This window comes from Balearica regulorum, chromosome 1 (genome assembly GCF_011004875.1).
Source record: "Balearica regulorum gibbericeps isolate bBalReg1 chromosome 1, bBalReg1.pri, whole genome shotgun sequence".
Taxonomy (NCBI): Eukaryota; Metazoa; Chordata; class Aves; order Gruiformes; family Gruidae; genus Balearica; species Balearica regulorum.
In genome coordinates, this window is record NC_046184.1 from 1,343,486 (window position 1) to 1,354,981 (window position 11,496).

At 59.4% G+C, this 11,496-nt stretch overlaps 1 protein-coding gene across 1 annotated transcript; it reads left to right on the top strand.

The window, feature by feature from the left end:
* Window positions 1–368: 368 nt before the first annotated feature.
* SMO (smoothened, frizzled class receptor) lies at window positions 369–6,593 on the top strand. Its single transcript, XM_075750590.1, has 12 exons — window positions 369–751; window positions 1,620–1,825; window positions 2,031–2,240; window positions 2,320–2,492; window positions 2,674–2,893; window positions 2,998–3,121; window positions 3,206–3,298; window positions 3,513–3,621; window positions 3,845–4,030; window positions 4,383–4,531; window positions 4,624–4,758; window positions 4,918–6,593. Exons 1-12 carry the CDS (start codon window positions 493–495, stop codon window positions 5,457–5,459), a joined length of 2,406 nt encoding a protein of 801 aa, XP_075606705.1. The 5' UTR covers window positions 369–492; the 3' UTR covers window positions 5,460–6,593.
* Window positions 6,594–11,496: the final 4,903 nt, after the last annotated feature.

Below are 11,496 nucleotides of genomic sequence, written 5' to 3' on the forward strand. Positions count from 1 at the left end.
CCCTCACAAAGCCCAACATTTCCCCCCCAAACCAACTTTTCCCCTCACAAACCTCACCATTTCCCACCCAAAAAACAACTTTTCCTCCCCGCTCCAGCAGCCCCCTCCTCGGGACAACCCTCTTCCCTCCTCCCTGAGTGCGATCTACCTCCTCAAACCCCCACTTTCCTCCTCAAAAACTCGTCCCCTCCCTTCCCGCTCTAAAAAAAAAAAGTAACTTTTTCCTCACAAAAAGCCACTTTTCTCCTCAAAAACGGACTGCCCCCCCCCCCCCCCGCCCGCCCTTCCCGCCGCGCCGCCTCTCCTCAGCCCGCCCCGGCGGGGGGCGCGAGGCCGTGGCGGGCCGGGCCGGGCCGCGCTGAGGGAGGAGGAGGAGGAGGAGGAGGAGGAGGAGGAGCGGCCCCGCTCCGCTCCCGGCGAGCTCAACAAAGGGCGTCGGGGCATGGCGGGGGCCGGGGCCGGGCCGCCCGCCTAGCGCCGGTGCGGGCCGGGATGGCGGCGCAGGGCGGCGGGTGGCGGTGGGCGCTGGTGCTGGGTATGGCGCTGGTGTTGGGCGGCCGCCGTTGCCCCGCCGCCCCGTTCCTCAACGCTTCGGCCGTTCCCGAGCGCTGCCGCCGCCCCGCGTCCTGCGAACGGCTCCGTTACGGTGCCTGTCTGGGTTCGGCGCTCCCCTACGCCGCCACCTCCACGTTGTTGGCCGCCGACTCCGCCTCGCAGGAGGAGGCTCACGGAAAGCTCCTGCTTTGGTCCGGTACGGACGGACGGACGGACGGGGGGGGGAGGGCGTTGGGGGGCTCCAAGCCCCCGGCCCAGCGCTGTATAGCGAGGGGAGGGAGACGACAGGAGTCTGGGAAAGGCCCGGGACGGGCCCGGGGGGGGCGGGTGGGCACACGGTGGGGACAGTATAGGAGGGGCTTGGGTAGAGTGTGGAGGGGAGCAGTATAGCCGGGGACAGGAGATGGGTGCAGTATAGAGGGGAGCAGTATAGCAGGGGCCTGGGGTGGGTACAGTATAGAGGGGAGCAGTAAGTAGGGGACAGGAGGTGGGTACAGTATAGAGAGGGAGCGGTGTAGTGGAGGACAGGGGATGGGTACAGTATAGAGGGCAGCAGTATAGCAGGGGCCTGGGGTGGGTACGGATAGAGGGGAGCAGTATAGCAGGGGACTGGGTGCAGTATAGGGGGGTAGACATAGGGGACCAGGGATGGGTACAGTATAGAGGGGAGCAGTATAGTGGGGGGCAGGATGGGTACAGTATAAACAGCTGTATAGCAGGGGAGCAGGGATAGTATAGCAGGAGGCCTGGGACTGGGTAGAGTACGGGGGGGAGCAGTATAGCAGGGAGCAATATAGCAGAGGACCGTGGATGGGTGCAGTATAGAGGGAGGGCAGTATAGCAGGGGACCAGGACTGAGCCCCATACGGCAGGGGAACAGTATAGCAGGGGCCTGGGCACAGGCATGGCGCCCTGGGGTGTTGTTGCGGGGGGTCCAGGTGCTGTGTCTGCCGAGCTGACAGGGTGGATGGTGCCGGTGCTCCCTGCCACTGCAGCCGGCAACTGCCCTGTCCCGTGTCCCCGTGGGGCAGGGGGTCACGGGGGTGACGGCGCTGTCCCCGCAGGCCTGCGTAACGCCCCGCGCTGCTGGGACGTCATCCAGCCCCTGCTCTGCGCCGTCTACATGCCCAAGTGCGAGGATGGCCAGGTGGAGCTGCCCAGCCAGACCCTCTGCCAGGCCACCCGAGCGCCCTGCACCATCGTGGAGCGCGAGCGTGGCTGGCCCGACTTCCTCAAGTGCACGCCCGACCGATTCCCCGAGGGATGCCCGGTATGGGGGGTGGGAGGACACGGGGCGGGGGGGACACCCCACCGCGCTGCCACGGGCTCCAAATCCCCACGGGGCAGTGGGAACGGGGAAGTGCCGGCTGTCCCCAGCCTTCCGCGGGGGACCGATGTCCACCCCGGCAGCCCAGCCTTCTCCGTGGGGGTGTGCCCTCCTCCTCCTCCTCACAGCCTCGTTTCTCCTCCGGCAGAACGAGGTGCAGAACATCAAGTTCAACAGCTCGGGGCAGTGTGAGGCACCGCTGGTGCGGACAGACAACCCCAAGAGCTGGTACGAGGATGTGGAGGGTTGCGGCATCCAGTGCCAGAACCCGCTCTTCACCGAGAAGGAGCACCGCGAGATGCACGTCTACATTGCCGCCTTCAGCTCTGTCACCATCTTCTGCACCTTCTTCACCCTGGTGAGATGTGGGGGGACACAGGTTGGTGTCCCCAAAAGCGGACTGGGCACCAAGCCGTCCCTTTCTCCTTCCCCACCAGGCCACGTTCGTCGCCGACTGGAGGAACTCCAACCGCTACCCCGCCGTCATCCTCTTCTACGTCAACGCCTGCTTCTTTGTGGGCAGCATCGGCTGGTTGGCGCAGTTCATGGATGGCGCTCGTGACGAGATCGTGTGCCGGGCCGACGGCACCATGCGGCTGGGGGAACCCACGTACGTGTCACCTTCGTCCCCATCCCGCCACGGCCACATGCCAAGAGGTGCCCCGAGACCAGGGAGGGCTCTTGGGGTTTCCTGGCCTCTTGGGAGCATGGAGAATGTTCCGCTCTTGGGGCAGGAGAGACCCCCTTCCTCGTGGAGGTTGGTGACCCTTCTGTCTCGCCTCCCCCTGTAGCTCCAACGAGACGCTCTCCTGCGTCATCATCTTTGTCATCGTTTACTACTCCCTGATGTCGGGTGTCATCTGGTTCGTCATGCTGACCTACGCCTGGCACACCTCCTTCAAGGCGCTGGGCACCACCTACCAGCCGCTGCTGGGCAAGACCTCCTACTTCCACCTCATCACCTGGTCCATCCCCTTCGTCCTCACCGTGGCCATCCTGGCCGTGGCGCAGGTAACGGGACCGTGATCCCGTGTCCTGGTGGTTCCCTGCCAGGGTGACCTGCGTGGGGAGGGGTGGCCACAGCCAACTGACCCCGCTGTCCCCATCTCTGCCAGGTGGATGGTGACTCCGTCAGCGGTATCTGCTTCGTGGGGTATAAGAACTACCACTACCGAGCTGGCTTCGTCCTGGCGCCCATCGGGCTCGTCCTCATCGTGGGGGGTTATTTCCTCATCCGGGGTAGGTGTGGGCTCACCCTGGCGTGGGGACGGGGGCACCGTGGATGTCCCCCACCACCCTGACCATCTCGTCCCTCCACCGCAGGGGTCATGACGCTCTTCTCCATTAAAAGCAACCACCCCGGGCTGCTGAGCGAGAAGGCAGCCAGCAAGATCAACGAGACCATGCTGCGGCTGGGTAAGGGGGGCTCCATCGGCACCGTTTCCATCGGAATTTGAGTGGGAACGGGAACGCTTTGTCCCCTGAACCCGGACAGCCCCATCCCACCTTCCCAGGGGTGGCTGCAGTGGGGGACAAAGCTGTAGTGACAGTGGCATGGTCCTGGTGCAGCGTCTTTGTCTCGGTGTCGCTGGGATCCGGCTAAACCAGGGATGTCCTCCTTTTCTTCTAGGCATCTTTGGCTTCTTGGCCTTCGGCTTTGTCTTCATCACTTTTGGCTGCCACTTCTATGACTTCTTCAACCAGGCGGAGTGGGAGCGCAGCTTTCGGGAATACGTGCTGTGAGTGGGACGGGGACAGGGACGGGAGGGCAAGCGGGACGCTGGTGGCATCCCAGCAGCTTGCGTTTAGCGGGAGGATGTTGCAGATTGCAGACCCCCGTGTCCTCCACTGGCCTTGCCACCACATCTCCGCTCTGCAGAGCTGTGGGGACTCAGCCCCATCGCGGGGCGTCATTGAGTGTCCCCCTCCTTAGGGCCACTGTCCTGCCGTCTGTCCCCACAGGTGTGAGGCCAACGTGACCATCGCCACGCAGACCAACAAGCCCATCCCGGACTGCGAGATCAAGAACCGGCCGAGCCTGCTGGTGGAGAAAATCAACCTCTTCGCCATGTTCGGTACCGGTGTCTCCATGAGCACCTGGGTCTGGACCAAGGCCACCCTGCTCATCTGGAAGCGTACCTGGTGCAGGTGGGACCCCCGAGGATGTCCCCCCAGCTCTCTGAGGCCCTTCCTGCCCCATCCAACGTCCTGAGACGTTGGAGGTCATCCCCAAACTCTTGTCCATCAGCACAATGAGTTGTGGGCTCACAGCAGACGGCGATTCAGGAACGGGGTGGCCTTTCCTGCTTCGCAAGTGTCTCGCGTCCTGTTCGTGTCCCATCCCCAGGGGACCCATCCAACACGGTCCCCAGCCCTTGGTGTCCCTGTCCTGAGAGGGAGATGGGGAGGGTCCCTGTGCCCCCAGCTGCGATGCCTGGGGTTGTGTGTCCCCTCTGCCTGGGCCACCCCGTCTCCCTGCTCTGACCCACCATGTCCCCAGGCTGACGGGGCAGAGCGATGACCAGCCCAAGAGGATCAAGAAGAGCAAGATGATCGCAAAGGCCTTCTCCAAGCGCAAGGAGCTGCTGCGCGACCCGGGACAGGAGTTGTCCTTCAGCATGCACACCGTCTCGCACGACGGCCCCGTGGGTATGTGCCCGTGGGAGGAGGCTGCCTCAGCAGCACCCCGGGGTCCCCGCTGTCCCCCCCCCTTGACCAGGGCTCCCTCGTTGTCCTTGCAGCTGGTTTAGCGTTCGACATCAATGAGCCGTCGGCCGACGTGTCCTCGGCGTGGGCCCAGCACGTCACCAAGATGGTGGCCAGGAGAGGGGCCATCCTGCCCCAGGACATCTCTGTGACGCCCGTGGCAACGCCTGGCAAGTCCTTGGGGACCTCGTGGGGCATCTCTGGGGGGGATGAGCTGGGCTGAGGAGTGTTGGGGACGTGCGAGGAGGCGGAGCCGGGGGGCTGGGGCTGGTGGGGGTGCGCAGAGCAGGATGCGGCCACTCTCACCCACCCTGTCCCGCATCCTGCAGTGCCGCCGGAGGAGAGGGCCAGCCTTTGGGTCGTGGAGGCCGACGTCTCCCCCGAGCTGCAGAAGCGTAGCAGCCGCAAGAAGAAGCGGAGGAAGAAGAAGAAGGAGGTGTGCCCAGGCCCCGAGCGCTGCCTGGGGGGCTCCGCAGCCCCCCCGGCCCCCAGCACCGTCCCTCGCCTGCCCCGGCTGCCCACCCAGCCCTGCTTGGTCGCCTTCGCCCCCGACGTCCTTCCGGGGCTCCCACCTGGCCAGCCTGAAGCCGCCTTCACTGGGGGGCCGTGGGACAGCCACCGCAGAGCCAACGTCTTCCACCTCATCAGCAACCCCTTCTGCCCTGAGAGCGGATCCCCGGACGAGGAGAGCCCCGGCCCCAGCAGCGGGCGCTGGCAGCACAACGGGGGTCCGCTTTGGACCCCCGACCCCGGCACCCTGCCCCACGGTGGGGGGCCGAGGACTCAGGGCCGACGGGCCGGCTTGGCCCCCATCCACTCTCGGACCAACCTGGTGGACGCAGAGCTGCTGGACGCCGATTCGGACTTTTGAGCCCGGCGGGACGTTGCGAGGGGACGGGGACACCGGGGATGAGACCCGAAGCCTTGTCCAGCACGGGCAGCCTGGAGGGGACACCGAAGCCCACCCCGTCCTGCTGGGGCCAGTCTCGAGCGTCCCTCTGGCCCAGCCATGGCTGATTTCTCCCCTCTGAGGACGGCGTTTCTTCCCCCATCACCCGGACAGACTCGATGAACATCCCAGCCTGGCAAGACGCTGGCAGAAGGGTTTTGGGGTCCCCCCCAGCATCACTGGGAGAAGAGAAACGGAGTGTCAGTGGAACAGACCCCCCACCCAGGTCCTGCAGGGATTTAAGGACAAGGGGGACGCTGCCTTTGCCACCGACGGGGACAGCGGTACCAGGCAGCAGGGTAGATTTTGGTGAGCTTTGTCCCGCGTCCCGGGGTGCTGGGACCCACCGACACCCCTCGCTCGCCCTCTGCCCCCGCCCACGGCTAGATGGTACGTAGAGCTTACAAACACTTGTGCCAATAGTTTTTGATTTTTTTATTTTTTTAATCTTTGTATAATACACCGAGACATGACAGCCGGGCACGGCCTCCGCTCGGGTGCTGCGGTCGAGAGCGGGATGAGCTTGAACCCCCTCACGGGGTGGCAGCAGCATCCCCGGGGTGCGCCCATTTTTCGGGGTGCACCCTTGTTTCTTCAGGGGTCCCAAAGTGCCTTCCAGCTCCCCAGAGAGCTGAACCAGACTCTAAACAGAGGGTCCCTGGCCACGGGAGATGGGAAGCTGCGTTGGGGTGCATGGGGGCACTCCCCAAGCCACGATGCAAGAAAACAAATGAAACTTTAAAGTCTTGGGGCGCGCGAGGCGAGCCAGGGTCACCTTTACTGTCCGGGTGTGCCAACCCCCTGAGCAAAGCCTTTTATTATTTTTTTTTAAGAAAAAAAAGCCCCAAGTTACAGCAAACCCGGCCGAGCCCTGAGGTAGGACTCCAGTCCCTGCTGGTGTTTTGTATCTGTCCATTATCCCTGTACGTGTCTTTATTAAATCCTGGTAGGCTCCTGGCTTTCTCGCTATCCCGGTGACCTCCACGGGTTAAGTTTTGCTGTGTTTAAGGAAAACCCTCCTGTATCAGTATTAAATTTGCCAAGTTTCCATTGCCAGTGGCTGCCCCAGGCTCTTTGAGGAGGTATTGAATGTGGGGAAACGTCGTGGGGTTTTGTCCTTTCTCCTAAAAGGGCTCCAACTCCTTTAAAAACTGCTTTTAACGGCTTTAAAACCCCCGTCCTGGCCGTTTTGCCTGCAGAAGACACACGTGAGGGGCTGGAAATGTCTGCGGGTGCTATGGCGACTGTTTGTGGGGGACACTCACCAGGGTTTGGCAGCAAAGTGGGGGGGCCCTTTGCCAGCAGATGGCACTACGGGCTTAAATATCCCCAAACCCGCAGCGGGGTGGCCCCAGTTTTGGAGTGCTGCTGGGTGCCTCGGGGGCCGGGCAATGGGCTGCGCAGACGGTGCTTTTGGGGATGGACGGTGCTTTTGGAAAGCATCCTTTTTTATTTTGTGCGGGAGTGAGGTATCTGGGTGCTGGGTTATCTGGGAGACCAGGTGCCCCTCTGAAATTCGGGTGGGATTGGCCAGGGGAAATTGCGTTTTCCTGGTGGTTTTTGGCGAGTGGGATGGGCTGAACCTGCTCCGTTGTGTCGCAGGGCTCTGCGCTGGCGTGGGTGCAGCGGGAAGATGAGTAAAGGTTGGCTCGTGTAGGGCAAAACAAAATGTTTCTCTTTATTTTTGTCGGCTTTTTTTCTCTTTATTTTATATTTGTGGGCTTTTTTAAAAAAAGAAAAATGGATTGAAACAGCTGCTCCTAAATGATACTTTGTTTTGAAACAAAAAACCTAAAATATTTAGTTTTGGAAATGACAGGCGCCATCCTGACCCTGTCACATCCCCTACCTTTTCCCCCAGGCAACAAAATAACCCCTTGATTTGGCACATGGGGACAAAGCAGCATTTTTTTTAAGGAAGAAAAAAGCATTTGTCATGAGAAACACCCCACCTTCCTCACAAGGGGCTCAAAAGATGGAACCAGCTCTTTGCTCTAGTGGGGAAAAATGAGAAGTGACCGCCAACCCCCACCATTTAAACGGTTATGATTAAAACATCCTGGTTTAAAAGGGACGAAACACCCGTCACGGGACAAATTCAGTGCAACTTCTCCCACGGGCTCTACCCAGAGCACCGGGCTGGAGCACCCAGCATTTCCGCCCAAAAATGGCCAGCGGTCCTGCTTACCACTGCAAGGTCAGGTTCTGCAGGGGAATAAGAATTAGAATTAAGAATTAGAATTAAGAATTAGAACTAAGAATAAGGAGGGAGGTGGCTGTGCCTTGCCTCTCCCACCGTTTTTTGCCCCAGGGGATTTTCCTCTTGCTGCGGGACGGGGACGGGTAGCGCAGCGGCTGCCAGCCAGCCACCACCGTGGGTTTCCCCACCCGACGCCGCTCGCAGGGAAACCACAGCCAGGAAACCACTAATGTGAGCAGTGAAAGCCGTGCGGTTGCCCACAGCAGCGACATGGGACCGGGGAAGGGACCGGAGACCCCCGGGGTGGCCGAGCCAGCTCCCACGGAGGAGATGCCTCCCCCAGGGCAGTTTTATTAGGGCCAGGGACAAGGCTGGACCAGCGTCCCCTCCATCCTCAGCACCCTCATGCTGGGGTTCAGGACGCTCCTGCTCCCCGTCCCCTGAACCTTTCCCCAAAAGCATCTTCTCCCTCCGACTCCTTCAGCACGGGGGAAGGTTACCGGCGAGTTTGAAGGACCCGAGGGACAAATCTCCTCCCTTCGGTTGACCCAGGCATCACCCGCTCAGCTCCTTGGCTGGCAAAACCCAATTAATTTCCCCAGCTGTACATCGAGTATCCTCAGGAAAGAAAGGGAAGAGCTCAAATGGTCACACGTAAATAACATCCTCTTATTTATTATTCTTTTCCCTTTCGGCGAGGAGCAATATTTCAGGCTCCACTTTACATTACAAAGGAGTGAAGAGCCCTTCCTCTTCCCCCTGCCTGCCCTCCCATTGTAAAACAGCTTTAATATCTTCCAGTTATTATTTTAAGCTGATTTCCTAAGGAAACGAGGCTCCTACGATTACATGCCTATGCATGTGTCTGTCTGTCAGGCATCCCCCCCCCCGGCACGGCACTCAGCTCTGCTGGGCAGAGAAGCTGCAGGCTGGCAGGTAAAAATTGTAAAGATTGCGTGAAAATCGAGCGCAGGGAGAGGAATTCCGCGCGCGCGCGCGCCCCCATCCCACTGGTCTGCATTTAAGTGGTTTTGGGAACACCCCCGAGAGCGTTCATCTGGGCGAGGCAGGGAGGTTTCAAGGAATCTGGATAATATTCGCTATGAATACATTTAACCATTCGCCCCCGGGGACAAGTGTCGGCGCTATCTGGCCATCTGGTTGCCTTTGCCGTAATTAAATGAATGAAAACTACGATATAGTGCAGGCCGGTCGCAGGGACGCTGCCAGAACGAATCAATAGCTGCAGTAAAATCGGATTGCTTGTATCAAATGTCCAAATGCCATTAGGCAGGGATAGGCTGAATCATCTTAAATTCCTATCTGTAGTACAGGAGGTGCAATTAGAAGAGCTAATATTATGGGGTGGTATCGACTTCTAGTTTGGGATTATATATATCTCGGCAAGATGACTGCTGTGTCTGTCTGTTGGCTTACAGTAGGGTATTAGAGTCTTGGAGAATTGAAAAACTTCCATATAAATCTGTTTTGGTTTTTTTTTTCTCTCTCTTTTCTTCGTGTCTGGAAGGCTCAGCCTTTGTAGCAGTGCTGGATCACCGTGTGCCGCGGGCTGTATGGGAGCTGTACTGTCCCTGTTAAGAGGTTTGGCTGCTCCGAACTGGGATCGGGGAGGCAAAGAGGCTCCACGCTGAGCAGTCCTGCCCCGCGTCACTAACCCCAGCACGCACGTGCTGCTGGCTCAATTTTCCAGCACTGGTTTTTAGGACTGAACGTCACAGGAACGGGCAAATCCAGACCGTGAAAGCGGTTGGGGCTCTGCTGACCCAATAACCAGCCCGGTCTCCTCCCAGGAGGAGTGCCTCGCCTGGCACTGCTGTCCATTCCCCATGGCACGGTGTGGTCAGATGGAGCATTTCAGGGCAATATGGCAATTCACGAGCCAAACGGCTCGGCCGCGCTCGATTTTACAGCTGTTGTGGTGGAGGAAAAAAAAGGGTTTTCTTTCTTTGTGCGAGATCAAAGCGTGGGTGTCTGCACCAGAGCGCGCCCACGTCTGCCTGGGTTTTCCTCCATCCTTCCCTCTCTGGTTATCGCGTACCAGGGAAGTGAAGAGGACAAAGACAACTCCAAAATGTCTGACATCGGTGTCTAATCTTGCTCTGCCATCACCTTTGGGCTACAATGTACTCCATTTGGGAGTCTGCCGGTTCCCAGGCAGCGCAGGCAGCTGCCTGTTCCCTGCCTCTGCTCCACGCCGCGTGGTCCCTTCAAAGCAGGGTCCTGCACACCGGGCACGGCCGGCAGCTCCGCAGGCGTTGGGGGCTGAGCTGGGTCCAGCTTGGTTCACCACGCACGGCGTGCCCATCCCCGGCCCGTCCAGGGAAGAGATATTTCCACACCAGCAGGTCAGGCACAGGCGAAACAGGCTGGAGACCACAGCTGAGCCTGCCTTGACAGCTCTGGGAGAGCCCGCAGCTATTTTACTCCTTTTCTGCCTTAATTTTGTTGTTTGTGGTCATCAGTGCTACAAGAAACCAAGCTATCTCCTGTGCAGATCTACACGCAGCCGCAGCTCTGCAGGGAAGGACTCTCGCCTTGCCGAGGCTGCTTTGTCCGACGTCTTTCAGGCCTGGCTCCCCGTCTCCCATCCCTCTTGCCGTCTTCTGCGCACGGGGAAGGAGCTTCTCTCGTAGGCACCGCTGGCGCTGCTCTCACAGAGCCCCGATTGTTCGAACCGCTCAATCCTCCCTAACCAAACAGCCTCTCCCTTCCTCTCCTGATATCCGTTGTTTTTTCCAGATAAATCGTCGAGTACGGCCTAGCGCATTGCTCCGGTTGTGCGGACGGTTTGCTGGATCTCTGGCAGCTGCGATATCACCTATTTGTTCAGCGGGCGAGCAGTGGTTTGCGCCCTGATGTGCCCCAATTAGCACTGGGGTGTTTGGGCACACTGAGATTAGTATATGACTTGTTTTTTCCCAGGAAAATGCCATCCCAGTCGGTATCTCCATTTGGGGACTGCACTCTTTAAAGAGGCGAGCAGAGCGAGTGCGGTGCAGATCATACGCTGAACCAGGCGGGCGATGCACGGCTGGGGTGCGGGTAGCGCAAAGGACCAAACTCAGGGTCAGGATTTTGCCCCAGCAGCAGATTCCCCCAGGTCAGGCCTGTGCAAAACAACCCGGCGTTGTGGTTTGGGGTTTTTTTGTCGGACTGTGGGATCCACGGCACCAGGAGGTTTCTGCCCCAGGCATCACGCTGCTGAGCGAGGCTCCAGGTCAGCACAAGCCCCGCTCTGCAGCAGAACCGCGGTGCTGCAGGAGCTGGGGCTTTGCATGGAGCCTGCTCTTGTCTTACGGCTGCAAGAAACGTGCAACATAAATCGTAGGGGAGGGATATTCATCTGCTACAACTTCAAATCCCTCCCACAGCAGCTTTCAAAGAGTTTTGTTTTCAAAGGCCCCTTCTGAGGCTGAAATCTGCCCTGAGACTGAGCTTTCTGATCCTAGGGAGAGACAGAAATGCGCTGTGAAACCCGCACGCAGATTCCGATTTCACTTCAGTAAGGAAATAGCATTAGTTCAATGAAGTCGGGACTTGTCCCCGGCACTTTCCACGTACAAAGTAATGTCCTTCTTTTCCTTTAACTTCAAACCCTCACACATTCCTCTCGTCATCCTCCCTGCTGCCTCTGGTACAGCATTGCCTTCAGAACCCATTCAATGCTTTACAGCCCCTTCTCTCCTCACCTCCGTCCTAGGCATTTCCCAGTCCAACTGCCACCATGGCATATAACGA